Source organism: Orbicella franksi, chromosome 3 (assembly GCF_964199315.1).
Source record: "Orbicella franksi chromosome 3, jaOrbFran1.1, whole genome shotgun sequence".
NCBI lineage: Eukaryota > Metazoa > Cnidaria > Anthozoa > Scleractinia > Merulinidae > Orbicella > Orbicella franksi.
In genome coordinates, this window is record NC_138147.1 from 18,479,163 (window position 1) to 18,499,538 (window position 20,376).

The 20,376-nt window shown below is 39.6% G+C and overlaps 2 protein-coding genes and 1 pseudogene across 3 annotated transcripts; 2 read left to right on the top strand and 1 right to left on the bottom strand.

The window, feature by feature from the left end:
* The first annotated feature begins 187 nt into the window (after positions 1 to 187).
* On the top strand, positions 188 to 19,644 carry LOC145482573 (uncharacterized; annotated as a pseudogene). The gene is made up of 11 exons (XR_014048780.1): positions 188 to 445; positions 2,775 to 3,153; positions 3,691 to 4,028; positions 4,753 to 5,026; positions 5,492 to 5,822; positions 6,369 to 6,571; positions 7,319 to 7,654; positions 14,869 to 15,697; positions 16,275 to 16,484; positions 17,356 to 17,531; positions 18,557 to 19,644. The product of XR_014048780.1 is annotated as an uncharacterized LOC145482573 (transcript).
* LOC145482601 (uncharacterized) lies at positions 8,555 to 10,545 on the top strand. The gene has a single exon (XM_081461206.1). It carries the CDS (start codon positions 8,648 to 8,650, stop codon positions 10,271 to 10,273), a length of 1,626 nt encoding a protein of 541 aa, XP_081317332.1. The 5' UTR covers positions 8,555 to 8,647; the 3' UTR covers positions 10,274 to 10,545.
* On the bottom strand, positions 12,026 to 14,762 carry LOC145482594 (uncharacterized). The gene is made up of 2 exons (XM_081461197.1): positions 14,492 to 14,762; positions 12,026 to 14,377 (listed from the first exon to the last, which is right to left on the bottom strand). Exons 1-2 carry the CDS (start codon positions 14,644 to 14,646, stop codon positions 12,601 to 12,603), a joined length of 1,932 nt encoding a protein of 643 aa, XP_081317323.1. The 5' UTR covers positions 14,647 to 14,762; the 3' UTR covers positions 12,026 to 12,600.
* Positions 19,645 to 20,376: the final 732 nt, after the last annotated feature.

Genomic DNA, 20,376 nt, shown 5'->3' on the forward strand with positions numbered 1-20,376 from the left:
ATTTTCATTGCTTCACCTGTTTATTTGGTGACATAAGCGAAAAATTATCATAAGCTCTATACCAATACTTCAAAAATGCAGTTCTTGACTTTCTTGGATTTCCAGAAGTTTTTATCAGATGCAATAACCTCATTACTGTAATAATCTGGCTGTAATCTGGCTGAATTATTATTAAAAAAAGAGAAGAGGACAGTCAAGAGTGACGTTTTTAATCATGCTTGTCTCACCCAATATCAGAGTAATTAATAGTTACACGATTAATTCCCGACTTCACCGAATTAGCATCATCTGACGGTAATTTAAATTAGAATGTTCTGTGTCACGCTAATCAGCAAATGCCGAACGAATATTACATATCACCCACGACATGATCACGTAGTTGAGATCGTCGCCATGAGCACTCAAAAGTCGACGTATCGTTCTATTGGCGCCAGCAATGGATCAGGTTTGACGGTTTTCTTTCGCTTAGTTATTAGTTTCGATTACGACTATTACGTTTTAGGTTCAGTTTATGGTAAATAGGACACAGATACGACTATCCTTCAGTGCTTTACGTCGTTTAAAGCTAGTTGTTGTTGTATTAGACACTGCGTTGTCGACGTTTGTTTTTAAGCTGATAAACTAAAAGGACTTGTTGTTCAACGAGAGTCGGCTTTGTGGAGGATAGTGTGGATTCACAAGATGAACGTAGCGTACTTGAGGTTAAAACATGATATCGGTGATTTGGACTTAAAATTTTATTTAATTAGCCCAACTCTAAATCAAGGTTAAGGATAACAAGGCGTATTGTGGCAGGTGTAGACCTTCTGAAAACTAATGACATTGGTTGAGAGAATTGGCAAGAACACCTATAGGCAGACAGAATGACGAATATAAAAGCCACCGTGACCGATTTATCGACAGTTTACTTTGCATCAACGGTTCTTTGTAAGCTTGTTATGAGCTTAAATATGAATAAAAAGCGCATCATATAGTTTATCAAACCCCTTATTTAATTGAAATGGTTTTGCCATGACCGTGGTTTAAACAACTGAGAGTTTTGAAGTGGCACGAGTAACAATTCTATAGCAAGAACTCGGTTAGGAAAATTGCGTGAATAGAATTTAAATGTAGAACGACCATGACGTTGGTGTTTTTGATCATTAATTATAGTTAAGCTTTTGTTTATGAAATTTTATTAAGGTCTTTTGTAAGTAAGTGGTTTTATTGTATGTACAGGCGTGGAATTTCTTAAAATTCATTTTTGGTAATTTGAAAGTCGAACTGAAATGTAGCAATCTCCGGTTGCTTCAGTTTGATATTGATAGCTTTACCATGATGACCTAATCGCTGTCCTAATCGGAAATGTGATGTCGGGTCACAGACAGAGAAAGTTTACATTGTCCAATGTTTTAATAGTTCACGGACAGATCGGAAAAGGAAATCCTTTTACCCTTGCATTTCGTGAAATGTTTTCGTAGAGTATCGTGTCAGCATATCTAATAGAGGGGAATGGTCATGAAACCCGATAAAGTTCTTTGTTGTATGTTTTTGTTCGCTTTTTTGGCCTTGACCGTGCGCAAAACACAATACTTGTTTACTCCGTGCTGAGGAACTAACCAATAGAAACGTGTTGGTTTAAGTAATTTATGCGTAGTGTATGAACGCAAAACGAAAGATCGTGCACGGTCATGGACGTTCCAACATAAATCTTGCCATCTTTGTTTGTTCTTTTGATGTTTGCCGGACTTTATAACCAGTCCCCTCTATCAACTATGGTGTCAGTGGGTGAGGTGTTTTTTAAGACATGAACATTTTGCGTTGTTATATAGCTGGCGTTTTTCCCACTACAGCGCGCCCATTCATTGGCTAGTTCATGGTCACATAACATCTAACAATGAAACTGTTTCTCACCAAGTGCCAAGAGCGGGCAAGTTGCGAAAACTATGACGTCAAACGGGAAACAAGTCACCGTTACCCGCGAAATGTTGACCGCTGTTGCACGTCATTTGTCAATAAAGTGATTATGAGTTTTTCACTGGTTTGACCCAGTTGTTTTGCTATACAACAAATTACTTAATTAATAACTGGTCCCTTGGGGAACAGTGAATTTTGTTTCCCTCGAATCTCAATGTTTCCCCCGACTTCGTCTCGGAAATCATTGAGATTCTCGGGAAACAAAATCCACTGTTCCCCAAGGGACCAGTCATTAAGTGTTAATTGTCGACGAAAATATCATGCGTAAAATGAGTTTACAAAATACAACATGTACAGCAGGCTATTATTAGTTGCGGCGCGTTGTTTTGGCTTACGACACTGAAAAGGGAAATTTCGCAATTTTGAGAAATGCGTGTAAACGTTTTGGGCAAAACTGTTCAAGTTTTCTGGTTAACTGTAAAGTAGAGTCAGGTAGTATGTAATGGACCATGTTTTCTAGTTTACAGTACGTACGTTTTTAAATATAATAAAAACAAAGTTATAACAATAATAATAAAAATAATAGTAATAAAATAAGAGTATAATAATAATTCTTTATTGAGCTCATTCAAATTCTTCAATAAAACTTTACGTGATGATTATTTAAGGTACAAAACTATTTACAATAAGTATTTTCGGTTTGTGCCATCATCATCATCATCATCATCATCATTATCATAATAATAAATGAGCTGTTTAAGACAAAAGTCTTGTCCTCAGGTCTCTGTTACCCAAGATCAATGACGTTTAAGAACATCCATGATCAGTATAACAATTTTTTTAATTGACGTGTCATTATAACTGATTTATTTCTTCAGATAGCCCAGGCTTAGCGTCTAGAGGCATAGTGAGTAGTACCTTATCTCTGTCCAAAGTTGAACCACTGATCGATAGTGAATATCTAGAACTCATCACCAATCCGGGAAGCGCCAAAGGATCACGAAATGTCAGTCCAGCGCCTCTACCGGGAAAGGAAATTCAAGCATTCAAGCCCATCGAAAATGGTTTGAGGAAATTTTCTAACGAAAGCTTTATAGGTATGGAAAAGATGAACGATATAGACGGTGAAGGGTTGTCTGCCCTTCATCGAGCTGTCCGTGCTGGTGATGTCGCTACAGTGGTTGCTCTGCTGGATAACGGTGCGGACATCAATCTTTTAGGCAAGAGTGGATTAACACCGCTTCATGCTGCTGTTAGGTATGTGCACTTGTCTCAATCAATACTAGCAAAGAATAGCAAAAATTTCACCCCTACGTCACAACGATAAACTATCCTTAACATTCCCTTTTATGTTTAAGCTAGCCTTTAATTAATTTATTGAACGACGCTTACTGAGTTGGCCCTGTTCACAATCTTAGGTTTGATAAAAAAAAGTATTTAGTTTACAATAACTTCACTTTCTCCATAATCCCCCTCCCCCGAGGTGGGGGGGGGGTGGTGGTGGTGGTGGTAAGGGGGGTCATAGGCAGGGGTTATAACGATGAACAAGTATAAATCTATGTTCGATGTATTGGTAGTTCTCTCCTGTTGTTGCATCTTCTATTTAGCATTTAATTTTACGTATGCCGTGGTCCGTGTTTTTTTCCATGTCACCCAAAGAACAGCCAGAGACACGCTGTCAGCTTCATGGCCTAGAGGAAGGGTCACTTCCCACATCTTAACCCGAACGCATTGGCAACAAGAACAAAATATAGTACTACATGTATTCTCGATAATGGTCGATATGTTTTATAGGTTCGAAAGAGCCGAGATTGTTAAACGTCTGCTTGAGAGAGGAGCAGATCCACTTATAGAAGGGGAGAACCATTTAACACCACTTCACTCAGCGGCACGAAGAGGCTTTACGGAGATATGCAGGCTTCTCTTTAGAGATCCCAGGTTAATGCCAACGGCAGTAAAGGACAAAAGGGCTTCGCCATTTCATTTGGCCTGTTTGAGTGGAAATCGAGAAACATGCGAATTGTTTTTAGCAAATGGTGCGGACGTGGTAACGAAGTCAGGGCAGCATACTCCACTCCACTTTGCAGCCTGGTAGGGGAACGAGAACATTTGCAAGTTTCTTATTGAAACAGGTAATAGTTTGTTTTCTTAGGGTTTAGTTTATGATGTTTGGACATGTGTCTTGCCATGCTTTCGTCTCAGTTCTGTTTTTGACTCGTTGAGTCAGCATAAAGATGTCTTTGGAATTTAAATGTAATACAGAAGATCAAGAATTTCGCGTATCTCTGGATCTGTTCAGTGACATAATCATAATTTGTATGCCTAACGTAAAAAGAAAGCGTTCAGCATCAAATATAAATATTGGTGACTGGCTGTTGTGGCTCACGTTCCCCAGGAAAAGCAGACTTTGGTCTTTTTCATTGCTTTTTTTTGCGGAGGACGGCTAAGAAATCCAGTACCAATCCATGGCCATCTGCATAGCCATTGGTCCTACTCATTAGTGAAACCTTTTGTTTGGTGACGTTCTGACAACGTTACTGTCCTGTTCGTGGTTTATGTTAACTCTCTATAAATGAAAGAAGGAGGAATTTGGCTCTTTTATCCACAGCTTTCTTTGGCCATTCCCGTTCGAAATAAGCCATTTTACTGATGCAAATATTTCCTAGTTCCATTCCCTTGTGGGGGCAAGAAGTGATCACTCGGCCAATTCATTTAAATCATCGATTTATTAAATAGATTAAATTTTGCTCCCACAAGGGACTGGAGCTATCAGTAGCAAAATGGTGTATTAATTGACAATTAAATTGGCCAAACTTTAGTCACGCAATAAACTGATACTGAACCATTTCTTTCAAGCTTCAAAAGGGCAATTTTCTGTGGCCGAATTTGTCAATGAAAAAGACAACGAAGGTAAGACAGCCCTTCACTACGCCTGCTTTAGAGGTCACACAGGAGTGGTGGACGTGCTTTTACGTCACGAAGCGGACCGGGATGTAGTCGACTTGCTGGGTTGTTCGTCGCCTCTTCATTTAGCAGCTAAATATGGTAATGAGACGTCGGTCCAGCTTCTGATCTTGTATGAAGCTGTCATTGATTTAAGGGATGGGAGCCTAAGAACTCCATTGCACAGGTAGAATCATAAATCCCTGCTGTTTCATTACTTTCATGTTTTGCTTCAAATCAGTTTTAATTGATGACTCAGCAGAGAGTGGAGTATGAAACAGTCAGAAATTATGGCTGTGACTCTGAAATAATCGTGACCCATTGTAATAAACCAATTGAAACTTAATTTCAACAATGATAACCATCGTCGGACTCGTCTTATTTTTGTTTTATTCAAACATTTCGGTACTGGAAAATAGTTACGACCTTGATATATAACTCATCATAATTACTAAAGTTCTTTGAGCCAGGTTTTTGGGTCCAAATAATAATATTGTTGATTTGTTTTAATATCAAGAAAGGGTGTGTTAGTGGTTTAAATGAAACACTTTGGTTACATACGTTTTGCATAACGATTATATCTAAGTTGAGCCTTCATATCCAAACAAGGTGTTTTTTGCTGAATTTGATTCGAGAAATATACTTTCCTCAGTGCTGCAGCGTTCAATCACAATCGAATAGTCGAGCTTCTTTTGGAGAATGGAGCTGATCCGGAAGCCAAGGACATGTTGGCTATGACGCCATTCCTGATGGCAGTGACTCTGGGAGGAAGCCAAAGTGCGAAGATTTTATTGGACCACGGAGCTGATATAACAGCAACAGACTCTTCATTGAATAGTTGTCTTCATTTGGCTATTAAGTACAAGAGGGCAGAAATGGTGAAAATGCTCCTGGAAAGAGACACAGATCAAATGTTAATACTATCAAAGGATAAAGACCTAAGGAGCGTGTTTCACTTGGCAGCTGGACTGGAAAATTCAGAGGTATAAATTTAGTTATATTTTTTCTTTGTCAGGCTGCACCGTGTGGTATTAATATATACCCTGATTGTATTCGATCTCACAATGCGTTTATGAGAAACGAATAAAGCATTTTCAATCGATATGAATTTGTAGCATCCCATGATATATTTGACAGCCTGCAAGTATACATGAAACAAAAACGTGCAAGGAAAGGTTTATAACGCTAAATGAACCTTTTCATAACAAACCCCTACATTTAAAGGTCTACCGTTGCACTGAATGTACTTTGATAACAAATAATTATTTGGTTGCTTTAAATTGCAGATTCACAGTATTCTCTTAGGGAATTAAGGGAGAAATCTAGCCAAATGGATTGAAATTGTCTTTCCAAATTATCCTCTTAGTGTAAGGTTTGGATTGCATAGCTCGACGTCGTATTATTAAGTAATTAATCACAACCACTTCAAAGTTAGTGAAAACCACCTTGCTACTCGAGCGTTAATTTTTAACTCTCATCTCTGTGATGAAACTTAAATACTGAATTTATTGCTGTTCCCTTTCATTTAGATATTGGAAATTCTAATACAGTGGAGAAAACAGCACGATGTCAAAATTGATCGTGATGTTAACGAGAAGACACCTCTTCATATCGCAGCCGAAAATGGCGCACTAGAGTGCGTGGAGCTTCTTTCTAGTTGCAAAGACATGTTGAATGACAGAGATGAACTTGGACTCACAGCTCTTCATTTGGCTGCCAGCAACAAACACACGTGGGTAACTTTATGAATATCCCAAACATTTTAACCAACAGGTCTTTTTAAACATGTACAAACTATAAAACGCCATTAACTGGCTTGTAAAATCCTTTGCTGTATAGGGCTAGCATGACAGCGCGCACATTTATTGGCTGGTTCGATGTCACATGACAACTGACAATGGTATTGTTTCCCGCCGAAAGTCTCTGAGCGGGTAACATTGCAAAACCTATGACTTGATGAATGTAGACGTGTTAGTTGTACTTCCTTACGTCTCCGTTGTGCTTTTTACGATAACTGCAGAAACTCGCACGCGCTCATTGGCGGACTTTCATTGTCAATAAGCGGACGACAGACACATGAATTTATAATTTATGCGACGCGGCAACAAGCGAGAGAGGACTATTTGACAATTTGTTATCGTAAAAAACAAATTGACGTCAGTTTTTCATACGTCTGCATGTCTTGTTATTGACAATGAATTTCGTCATAACATTGTCAAAGTAGTCAGCTACTTTGACAATGTTATGACGAAATTCATGATCAATAACAGGACAGACGCTTGAAAAACTGATGTCAATTTGTTAAGTCGAATCTCAATGGCGAGATTCTTGTGAAACAAAATATAAGCCGTTTCCCGGCTATGACGCTTATTGTGATTGCTCTGATCAGTTAAAAGAAAGTACTTGTGGTCTGCGTTAAAACACAATTTGTCACAAGTTAAATGCAGTGGGTTTCATGTCTCGTTTCTTTAAATTTCAGCAAAACGTGCGAGTTCTTAATTTCAAAGGGCTCTGACGTGACATTTGGGGATGGAAATGGTTGCACAGCCCTGCATTTGGCAGTCAAGGCTGGCTCACTAAACACCGTAAAAATCCTGCTTGACTGTCTTTTACCAAGTACACTGGAACATAAAGATTCCAGTCAAAACACGCCACTTCACGTAGCTTGCATGCACAATCGTCGAGATGTTCTCAAGTTCTTGTTGGACAGAGGGGCTGACGTCACGGCCAGAAACATAAGGAATATGACTTGCCTAGATGTCGCCATTGAATGGGAAGCGGGCGAGGTGGCCAAGACACTCCTGAGACATAAAAGGTACGCTATGAGACTACCCACTGTAATCTTACATGCTATATCGCCGTTTTTTTTCTTGTGAAAGAACTGCCCAATATTCAAGGTGTGGCAAAGTTTAGTCCAATAACTTTCCCCTGATTCTTATTTATGACATATGTGTCTTTCTGTACTTTTGCCTATTTTAATAATGATGGCTTGAGTATCTTGAATATATAAGTCAGTATGTCAAACGAGCTCTTGGATCAGGATGCTGTGGACTTTAAAGCATCATCACCATCATCATCATCGTCATCATCATCATTATCATCGTCATCATCATCATTATCATCGTCATCAACATCATCATCGTCATCATCATCATCAACATCATCATCATCATTATCATCGTCATCATCATCATCACCATTATCATCATCATCATCATTATCATCGTCGTCGTTGTCGTTGTCGTCGTGGCGTCGTCATCATCGTCATCATCATTTTTATTTGCCACATTATATATAGAAACATACAATGAAAAAACTTGGGCGAGGAGACCTCAAAGAGCCTCTTGGATTGTAGCAGAGACCAGCTCAGTTATTAATGTAATAATTTTAAGCTTTGTGTGCGCGGCATGACCAATTCAGCCTTGACTCCAATTTGCTCTCTCTTCAACAAATCACTGAATATGTTCATCATTTTGGTGTTCCAGAAGCATTTCGTGTAGAAGCGAAGTTACAAAGTCATAATTATAGCATTTTTTGACCAAACACAATGCCCCTCTAACGTGAAATCGTCAACGAATCGTCAAATTTTAAATGCCAAGGATCAATTACGTGGATGAAAAAATAAAAAAAAAAGATTTTTTTAAAGATTAATTTAGAAACTGAAAGTTGAAACACGAACACCATTAACACCTTGCTAAACTTATGACAAAATACACCGAATGCAAATATGGCGGATCACTCGGACGGCCCGGGACTAGTAGCGTGGAAGCGAGGCTAGTCAGTCCTTGGTGCAATGTTTTGACTACGCATGTTGTGGATTCATTTCGCGATGCCTTCGTTTCGCTGCGTACCCAACTGCAATCAGAGAGGTTATACATCGTTATCGGGAGAAAACGTTTCTTTTTTTAACTTTCCTAAAGCGCCTTTGCTAAGAAAACAGTGGATACACGCGATCCGTCGAGATGAAGGCAAGGGTTTCGTCATAACAGAGCGTACGAAAGTCTGTTCGCTGCATTTCAAGTCAGAAGATCTTAGGAAGTCTATCAACGGACGGATTTATGTCAAGGAAGGTGGCATTCCTTCAAAATTTGACTGGTCAGGACCTTCTCCAAAAAAAAGAAAGGCCCCGACTGAACGCCAACCGCTGCCTGCGAAGAAAAAACTGCTCACCGAAGAAACCGTCGAGATGTTCGCCTTTGAGCCAAGTACAAGCTTCGAGGTTGACACATGTGAAACTCAGGATTTAGAAAGACAAATCTCCGAACAAACTAAAACGATCGGTGAACTAGAAGAGAAATTGAAGCAGTCAGAAAGTGAAATAAACAACCTTCGTCGTGAAAACAACGAACAAAGTGAAAAGATCGGTGAACTAGAAAGTGAAATAAACAACCTTCGTCGTGAAAACACCGAATTGAATGAGAAATTGACAGACTTCGAACGCCAACAGAAGGAAATGTCTTCACGTTTATTTTGTGTCGATCGTTTCACGACGGACGGAGACATTTCTTTTTACACTGGTATGTCCAGTTATGCGACTTTTATGGCCATTTTTGAGTACCTGAATCCTGGAGACAATTGTGAAAACATTCGCCCAAGAGGCAGTGTGACAGATGTCCCCGAAGACTTTTATAATTCAGACTCTGACGATGAGGGCAACGTTCAGGCTGCAAAGAAAGGACGTCGCCGAAAGCTCAAGCCACAAGACGAATTTTTTATTGTACTTTGTCGTCTGAGAAGAGGGTTCTCAGAAAAACATTTGGCCCATCTTTATGGTGTGGCTCAGTCTACTGTAAGCCGAGTTTTTGTACCATGGATAAACTACATGTACTTGAAATTTGGTCAGATAAGCATTTGGCCATCAGAGGAGATCGTGCAGGCAACCATGCCAGCTGATTTTAAAGAAAAATTTCCTACTACGAGAGTCATCATAGACTGTACGGAGGTGCGCTGTGAGATACCTAGCAGTTTACTGCTCAATTCTGAGCTATTCAGTTCTTATAAAAATCATGTAACGCTCAAAGGACTAGTGGGCATTGCCCCAAGTGGCGCAATTACCTTCATTAGCCAGCTGTACACTGGTAGCATCTCAGACCGGGAAATTGTTGTTCGAAGTGGCTTCTTGTCACAGAAATTTGAGAATGGTGACACTGTTATGGCCGACAAAGGATTTCAAATTGCAGACATTTTGCCACTCGGAGTAAAACTGAACATACCACCCTTCCTCGGGGCAAACACTCAAATGTCTGCCGAAGATGTTGTACGAACACAACAAATTGCTGGGCTAAGAATCCATGTCGAAAGAGCAATCAACAAGATCAAGAACTTCCTTATCTGGAAAGGAGAAATACCTTTAAGTTTATTTTCTGTTGTTAACCAGATGTGGAGTGTGTCCGCCTTTCTTTGCAATACACAAGATCCACTGATTTCGGAATAATTTGTATCATTCCAGGGGGGGAGGGGCTGCCATAGGATATGAAACAGACAGGGGTGCTTTTTGGGTCTCGCTAAGGACATTCATGGAGAACCTATTTTTTATGTCTGCTGAGGCCTTGTTTGGGGTTGTATCAAAATGTGTAGTTATTTTTGGTGTTTTTTAGGGGTCACTGACAAAAGCTTGAGCCTGTCCCAGATTAGTTTTCCTTAGGGGTTTCATTCAAAATTTTCAATAAGTATTCCATCTGTTTCATATGGGAGTCCCCCCCCCCCCCCCCCAATTTATCATTTACATTAATCTACTCGCACTTAAGCAAAACATTGAGAACTGGTGGCTGTTCAGTGTGACATATTGTATGTCAAAAGAACAACATTTTGTTATCATTGATTAGTGCTTTCAATCTACAGCCACATAAGATGGGTTAAAATAAGCTTTTTCTTTTTATTCTATTAACCCACAGGGTTAAAGTGCCTATAACCCCAAAACATTTTTTTCGCCTAATCAAATCTCTGTATGGAATTGGGAAAAATGTCGCAAAAATTTTTGAATTCGGTTAAAACCCGAATTTTTTACGAATTTTTAAAGTTGGCGCTGTTAAGAGCACGACCGAGCATTTGGGAGAATGGGACTAGTGACGTCATTCCAGGCCATTGCCAGCGTCGCTCCAGTATAAACTCTCACGTTGTTTTGTGTGTGGGATAGAGTACTGAGGGTTAGTTTTTCGTCAAAAGAACTTTTATTTGACTCAACAAAAGTTTGAATATTCAAACGTACTTATAATGTCGTCCAGCGATTCTAGCTATGACTCTAGCTCGGACTCTGAGGCCGCAGAGGTCGAGGTCGAGTACGACTTAGAAGTCGAGGGTTCATCAAACCCGAGCGAACACGAAACCTCAGATGATGAACCAGATGCCTATGCGAATGAGCCGACGGCAGACGAGGAATGCAGAAAGACAAAGCGAAATATTTCAAAGGAATGCACTCTTAAAGACCATCAAAACTTTTGCAAATACAAATTGAGTACGTGAAAGAAACATGTTAACAACGAGATGCCGCGGGAAAGCTGCTCATTTTAATGAAAATACATGTGCATTTCTCACCTTTCTCTCAGCTCGCTTGCTTTCTGGTTTACTTCCGCCCGAAACACAAGGCGCTTGGATCGTCGGGCAAACACAAATGCCAATTTCATCTTTCCGTAGTCTTCTTTGCATATTGACGTTTGTCAATCCAGGGAACATTACTTCGTAGTCCTCTTCTCGGAAATGCTTTGAGCACACTGCCGAGTACTTCGTGGGCTCCCAATGAGCACGCTTAGATTTTACGAAGTCAACCCATTGCTTTCTTCTTTTTCGCTTCTGCGGTTCATCAGCCCCTTCAAAAGGTATGGGATGAAGCGAAATACCTTCTGCCTTACTTGGCTTATTATTACAGCCGAAAACAACGCATTTATCTGGCATTTTCAAGATTTCTGACCTTCCGAAGCGAAGCAAACGCGGTTCCAAACAAGAAAGCGATCAATGGCCTGGAATGACGTCACAAGTTTCGCTATACCCAGACCCTTTTCAGTGACTCTGTGACTCGGTCGTGTTTTGAAAAAGTGCCATTTTTCCGATCTTTAAAAAATCATAAAAAATCGCGGTTTGAACCGAATTAAAAAATTTTTGCGACATTTTTCCCAATTCCGTACAGAGATTTAATTAAGCGCAAAAATTTTTTTGGTGTTATAGGCACTTTAAGGGACAAATTCTCAATACATTTCTAATGTGTAGTTCCAGAAAATATCCATACACCCCCAAAGAAGGGATTAGAAATTCCTGGGGGGTGGGTGGTTCTCAAAGAACAAAAATGTAACTGAAATTTCCAGAGGAGTGTGGGTTCTGAAGACAAAATCCCCTCCATGGATTTGTATGAATATTTTATGGAACTACACTTAACATTTTTGACAACTAGAGGAGAGAATTTACAAATTTGAACATAATGACAGTTTCAATATTATTGTAATAATTATTTTCTAAAATTCACAAAATACAACAACAACAGTAATCTTATGTGAGTTTTCTTAAATTTTATAGTATTAAATCAGTCTTCATTTGTTTGCATCATTATTTAGATGCTATGTTTTTTTGCCTGAGTGAAAATTATTCATGTAGATAGGATCAAAACATTTTTTGACAACTCGATCAAGTCTTAGTTAGGTAGTCACTTCCACTTTCATGAACACAACTAAAAAAATGGAGATATCTTCAATGCCCAAATGTTTATATTGCCATGTCATTATTTTTGAATATGTCTCAGCTTATTGATTGAATTTACCAAGAATAAATTATTCAAGGCTCCCTTGCTGCCTTGGAAAGAAAATGAGTAAAATAATATGACTTTAATGTTCCTTTTAAGGTGTTCCAATATTCCTCATCAAAAGGAATACGTTCAATGCTCATGCCCTTACTTGTATAAACAACAAAGTCACACCATCTAGCACCAGTAACTCCCATCAGTCCCTGCACTTGGGTATAGTACTTGTGATTCCGCTTTAGTTTCGGTTCACCATTTACATTTTCAAGAAAAAAAGTGCTATCAGAACAAGCATCCAGGGGTGTGACCAGAAATTTTGTTTCAGGACACTTGACCTCTGAAAGGCCGAAGGGGAATGAACAGCCAATGTCAATGACTTTGCCATCAGGTGAAGCACCCAAATAGGGTGCATCTAGGCTCACCACTAGACCTGACTTCAGGACTTTTATGGGCCGACGAATGGAATGCATGTATTTTTGGTACTGCTCCAGGGCAACTGGTTCATACTTAATACCATGGTTAGTGTACCGTGATGTAAAGGGCTTGGGGTGTAGCAGGCTGTTCACAAAATTCTCATGATGCCTTTTCCTTGCACTGATTAAGCCAAAGTTTGATGCTGTAAATCTGAATTTTCTTTCCTGCTTCCACTCTTCACAATTAGACTGCCCCCTTGTTTTGGTCTCAATGTCATTGATTTTCTCTTCATCAACACTAAGCTTTTCCAGTAAGGCTTTCTCAATTGCTGCCAATTCATCAGGTACAGCAAACTCCTCTGTTGCTGTATTGAGTGGGAATCTTGGATAAGAATTAATTGAGACATTGTGTGTGTGGCCTGGGTCAACCCTAGGTACATGAGAAATGTTACAGTACACTTTGAAATTATCCTCTGTTGTGGACAGCTGATAACTTGCATGGGAACCTTGAGGGCTTTTACCAAATTTGGTTTCTAGCAACTGTGAACTTTCAGGAGAAGGTTCCATTATTTGTGCCAATGCCATTTTTGGATTTTCCTTTTTCAACCTTTCACACAACTTCTGCTCATCTGCTCTTTGACTTTTAATACTTTGGAGTGTCCTAGCTTCATATAATAAGCACCTCACCCCAGATTCTCTTGATGAAGATCTGTCTAAGTCTTGATGTGTTTTGAGAACAACAACCTCCATAGCTGGTTGTGAAACTATGGTGTCCCCCCTACCCTTTCGATGCCACTGCTGCAACATAGATGTGCAAGCTTGTTTTGGTTGCATGTCACCCTCATTGTCTAAGTCACTTACACTCTTGCATTCATACAATGTGAACTTGCAGACTTTCATCATCAAGGCTAACACATGGTTACAAAAACCAACAGCACCAGCAACACAGGTACAGTATGCATGTTTTACCTTTCCGCTTACAATACACAGAGCTACTTTTAAGTTATGAGGCGGGTCATTCTTTCTAAAACTGTGGTGACATAGTGACTTGAAATAAAAATAGCTCCCATCACTTGCTGCCAAAATTTCTTTCAAGTATTCGTCTTCAAGAAACGTGGTAGCTTTTCTAACACTCGTTGGAACAGAGTGTGTCTTGGAGCCAATGTTTTTCCCTGACTTCGAAATATGTTGATTCACTTCTGCGCGAGTGAAGAAAGGCATTTTAGTAAGGTCGGTGGACCAGCCATCTGATGGATACTTCGGTTGTGATTCACCGGATACACTCGCATCAACATCTTTGCTCGTCGCCTCGTTGCGTTCTTTTCTTTTCGTATAGATCCGATTCTTGTCTGGATCGACAATGTTCTGATCATGGCCAGTCTTTATATACTCCTCAACCCTTTGTTAAAAAAAATGATCGCTTTAAGTTTCGAAAAATTTTGCATCGAAGCCAGATGCGAACTCAACATGTGCGGAATCTGCAAACTGAGAATGACACGAAATGTTGCCTTACCTTTTCACTAATAACGCCTTTGTCTTCAAACCCTTCAATGAATCGCCACGGCATTTTAACCAAAAACGTAGTTCTTCGTTTTTTAAACTCGCTGATTCTCTTCCAGCTAGTGAAGCGCCGGGAATATCGTCCTCTGTCAAAGAACACGCAGCCATCTGTGACGATCAAAACAAGCAGGGAAAAGCTGCGGTCATGATCGAGGACTGACTAGCCTCGCTTCCACGCTACTAGTCCCGGGCCGTCCGAGTGATCCGCCATATTTGCATTCGGTGTATGCCAAATGATTTATGTTTATATTGATTATCTCGCTTACATTGTTTTCATTGTTGGTTCTAATCCACCACACTGAAACTGAATAGTTGCTGTATCTCTCTTAGGTGGGAAGAAGTGCTCAAGTCTAGTCACGGAGTGTATCCTATGCAAAAATTAATAGAAAAACTTCCTGATGTCGCAGAGATTGTTCTTGATCAGTGTATTAGCTACAGTCCCCTCCCCCCGTCGCACGAAGATTTTTCTGTCACATTTAACTTCATTCATTTGGATCCGGATGAGAACACCGAGCGCTTAAAGTACTTCGGTCCCGCGACTATGGCGATACATCGACGGGAAAAGTTGCTAAACCACAAAGTTACGCAAGTGTTGTTACGTTGGAAGTGGATGATTTTGGGGAAGTTCGTCAACATCGTCAATACCATAGCATTTGCAGTTTTCGTCGTTTTGTTCTCTTTGCTTGTGGCCAAAGAAAGGGAGAAAGTTGAGTTCTCATTCAATTCTTCTGAAACAACCACGATCATGGAGGAAAAAGGCAAATCAACCTTTGTGAAGATAGTCCCTTATGTATTAACTGTATTTTTGGTCATACAACTTATGAAGGAAGTAACTCAACTGACGTGGCTTCGATTATCGTACTTCAAGGATTATACAAACTGGTTAGATTTAGCTATGTTTGTAACGGTGTGGATTTTCATCTCTCCTTACATGTTTGAAACAGATTTGTACAGCATGAAAACGCAATGGACCGCTGGAGTTGTAGGCTTACTTCTGTGTTACATCAATTTTACGATGTCTCTTCGTATTTTCGGTGGGTTTGGCTTGTATGTGACAATGTACGTCGAAGTGCTTTTCACTCTCCTCAAAGTGATGTCTACCTTTGTTATTGGCCTAACGGGCTTCTCCTTGGCGTTTTATATTCTACTCCAGGAGCAGGTGAGCTTGGATAAAAACTGTTTACCAATCTGTTCTATAGTTGATTGCATGCTGCAGAAACTCTCCGTTGTAAAGAAGTAGAATTTTCTTAGTACTTTTCAAACTCATTAATTATTCATCAAGTTTAAACAAAGGTAATCATGACTGTGACGGTGTTTGGATATACAATCTTAGTTAGCATAGATTTTTAAGATTTTATATCTCCGTTTTCTCCTTTATATTAGTTTCAATAGAGAAGATATATCAAACACTCAAGACCATGTTTGACCACTTTCCAAACACCCCGAAAATCGTCAAAAATACTCCGTTACGTTTCGTATTTTTAACTCTCTTCTCAGTGTTTGGAAATGTGGTCAAACACGGTCTTTTGTGTTTGATGTACAACCATCTCTTTCTTCTCTCTTCTCTGTTATTTATATAAAACTGAATTATAGTTTAATACCCAAAATCTTTCTTTTATTGCTGGGATCCATCTTAAAAATACGAACATCCCAGGTCATTGGGATGGTGCTATTTCTAGGATTTTTATTTTTAGACTGTGCTTGTTTCAAACAATCAATGAAACTTTTCCTCGTAGGGAAATTTCACAAGTTTCTGGTTGGCTTTAGCAAAGATTCATATGATGATGGTTGGTGAATTGGATTACACGGGCGTACTGGTGGAGAACGTTGTGAACAACTTCACAGTACCAGGAACAGATGTCCCGTATGTTCCTCTGCCAGCACTCACGTTCTGTCTGTTTTTTGTATTCGTCGTCATGGTGTCTGTAGTGCTTGTCAACTTGTTGGTACGTGCATTTCTTGCTAAGGACGAGTAAATGCATATCTAGGGATCGGCATAGCATATTTTGAAATCAAATAAACATATGAAACCGGCCGCTAAGCCAGGGAGGGGGTGGGAGGGAGGGGATACTCTACAAATTCCTATACGGGGAAAGCTCCGCCTTAAGGTCAAACCCCCCACCCTTTTGGGTACCATTTTGGCAGAAATAGGTGTCCCTTTCTTATACCTATAATTGAAAAGGTACTTCTTTCACATACTTTCACAACTGGCCCGTATTATAAATAAATCGCCAAAAAGGAAGTCCCCGTAGAGGCCATTATAGGAAGTGCCCCCCCCCCCGGCCCCAGCCCGATCAATTTTGGGAAATGAAAATAAATGAAAGAAGTTAAAGAATCTGAAAAAGGATATGATTAACACCGACATATTAACTCCAACGCCCTGATGACAAATCCAGACCAATTTCTTTTATCGTTGCTTACAAAAGCTCGACCTTTTGAAAACATCTTAAAAGAAAAAAAAAACCAAGAGAAGGTACTAATATGACTCAGTACTGTCAAATTGGGTCAGTTAATGAGAAGTTAGAGTACTTAATTAAGAGAGGAAGCCACATCAGCCTTAGCTGGATAATGAATATAAATTTTGTATCATTTTTAAAGATTACCTGCTTTTTTAGATCAAATACACAACTGCATTAGATTCCGAGTATTGAATTGTTGAAATAAATGGCCGCTGATCTCTATCGCCGAGAGGATCCGAGGACGTTTGGACGTCGACGGGAAAGCCCATGATGGCATCGACCAGTCGAGTAAATACGACTTATTATCAATTCAAAACTGTCGTGTTATTAACTTGGGTGCTTTACAAAATGATTCTAGGTTGGTCTGGCAGTTGGTGACATCGAGGCCATCAGGAAGACAGCAAGTCTGCGAGCTTTGATAGACCAAGTATTACTCGTTGACCACATCTTGAAATCTTACCCAAAGTTTATTCTACGACGCATATACAAGAGTTCTCTGGAAATAAAACCGAATCAAAATAGTTTCCTCAAAAGGTACGTATTTATTTAATCTAAGTTTGGCTAATACTTTCATGATTTTCTCTGAGGCAACTAGTAAATTAAGTATTAAGTTGGATTGTCACGACTACCCGATTTCTGAGTAAATCGCTTCTGAATTGCAGAATGACGCCTATTACTTCGCCGATTGATATCATTTTATTTCTCATCATATTTTATTTTGTTTTATCTATCTGAACAGCCTTTTGTTTTCAATTATTGAATCACAGTTAAATTATAGCCTACGTTCGATATTTCAACATTGTATCGAGGCTTTCCGCCAAACGTCTATATTCAATTGGGTCTTTGGTAGATAGTCTTGGCGTCATGGTAAAATCTTTGATCTATACGGACGTTGTTTTTGAGCCCCAAAATGCACGGTTGCCTTGACGTCACGAGGAAAAGCTCTTTTCCCCAGGATTAGTGTCTATTTCAAGCCGGCATGCGCAGCTGACTTATAATTATCATGAACGGTCCAGGGAGAAACTCTCTTGTCAATCTCACTGATCAAATGCAGCTCAATTTGATTTGGATTATTTGTCACTGCTATAGGCCTGGACAAGGAGGCGCTTTGGCCATGGTGGTGCACTCGACTCCAAATCGAGCGGTCAGGGTTCGAGCCCTGGCTGGGAACATTGTGTTGTGTTCTTGGGCGAGACACTTTCCTCTCACAGTGCCCCTCTCCAACCAGGTGTATAAATAGGTACCGTCGAATTTTAATGCTGAGGGTAACCCTGCGATGGACTAGCATCCTATCCAGTGGGAGTAGAAATACCCCTAGTCGCTTCATGCCACAGAAACCGGGATAAGCTCCGGCCTGATGGGTCACTTGGCTAGCTAGTATGCAGATTTTACCTTACCTACCTATAGGCCTGGACAGAGTTAATGTTTTAACAAGGATAATTTTTTCCCTATTAAAACATTTATTCCTGTATTTCCACTAAGACCTTTGTGAAATCTTCATGTGGTAATCTTTTAATTCCTGTTTGGCTTAATTATTTTAACCGGTTTTGCCTCCAAAGAGTTGCCTTTGCTGGTAATGATCTAAGTGATTGGGATTTTATGGATAAGCTGCTGAATCGCGGATCTGGTGCTAGTGACACAGAGGACTGGTGTCAGGAGATGACACAGATACGAGATGAAAGACAAAAAGAGAACTTTCAGAAACTCCAGGCCACTGTAGAAGCACAAGGAAAACTTCTTCAGGCTATGGCTGAGAAACTTAAAATTACAGTGTAGAACATAGAACATAGTGATTTGCTGCATCGTGCGAGTGTCGATATTTAGTGCGCACGAGTAAAGCAAGGGGCTTGACCGTAATGTAATTATGTAATTATTTAATTTAATTTAATTTAATTTAATTCAATGTATAAAGTAATAATAATATGGAAGATTCCCTCTGCCATCATTTACTATGGCGCCGTCCAGTGTTCATCCCGGTGTAGAAGTGATAGGGGCATCTAACTGGTTCGCTTTTTGTCGCCGGTTTTCTTATTTTGTAGTACCCCTTGCAACTCAAATAATTCATACAAGGGATGTGTGAGATATGACTTTTCTGTTTGTCTTTCATGTACTTGATTCGTAATTTAGCAAACTAAGATCAAACACTCTGGTTAGTTTTTTGATGAGATATACAATGATTGTAGGGCATCGGCACAGGCGGGCATGGTGTGATATCATCTATATGACATATCTACTGTCAGTTTATGGTTCAGTGTTTAGTTAAAGTTAAAAACCACAAGTGTCAGCATGTGATTGGTTTCAGCACACCGACTTTACAATATTGTCTATACTTCATCATCATGTTACTTAGAACGGAGCACTAAATACAATACGATTTTTTTCTTGACAACTGAATGTCGTAGTGAGAGTTAATTGGTACTTCTATTTCGAATTCAGTCACGCGCGTTTCTTAGAATTGGTAAAACTGATTTTGAATTCAACAAAAAAAAGTACGACTGTGGTAATTCCCTTGTTGTACATTATACGATCAGAAAAAAAAAAATGATTTAGGGCTTTATTACGCACCATTTTAAAAGGATTCACAAGGGTATTTTAGATAGTAACGATTTTCTTTAACAGCTATGGGCTTGCCCCAGTATATATAAATTCTGTCAATAAATAGTAGCCTTTTGCTGGTATTTTCTGTTTTTTTTTTCTTTCTTTGTGCTTCTCTATACAGGTCTTCTTTTCACTAGGCCGAGTCACCTTTTCCTATCTGTTGCTTATACTGTATTGTTAACTTGAGCTAAGTAGCCGGTAATGTCGGTTTGTTCAACTCGTGGGAAAATAGAAAAATAATTTATAGATACCAAGAAATGAAGTGGTACTCATGGGGAGACTCCTCTGTAAAAAGGACGGTGGTGTCCGTCAGAGTTTTTGAAAAGAACCGCAGGATCCTGTTTTGTGGGCGTGGCTTGGAATTTTTTCATCCCTAAAAGGTACCAATTCTAAAACAACATATCATCTACCGCCATATTTTTTCGGCTCAATACCCTAAAGGGTACCGCAAAAGCTCACGCTATGGACATTTTGATGCTGGACACCCTACGAGGTACCAAAATCACGTTTTTAACCCTAAAAGCTACAATAAGCAACCCCTTTCCTTTTATATTCTCTTGTCACAGTGGTGTTTAAATACTGCCTCTCTCAGTCGCTTTAGCATCCCCATTTTTCTTCTACCCCCTTGCGTTCTTCTTGCTCATCTGGTAGTGGAAGTTCGCGTCAAAGGTAAAATTGTACCTACCGAGCGTTGGATTGACATTCTTCTCAGATCCGCCACGTATTGGCTTAGTGTTGCACTTGCCACTGCCAACAGTGACCAATATCACTGGAAGAAAAC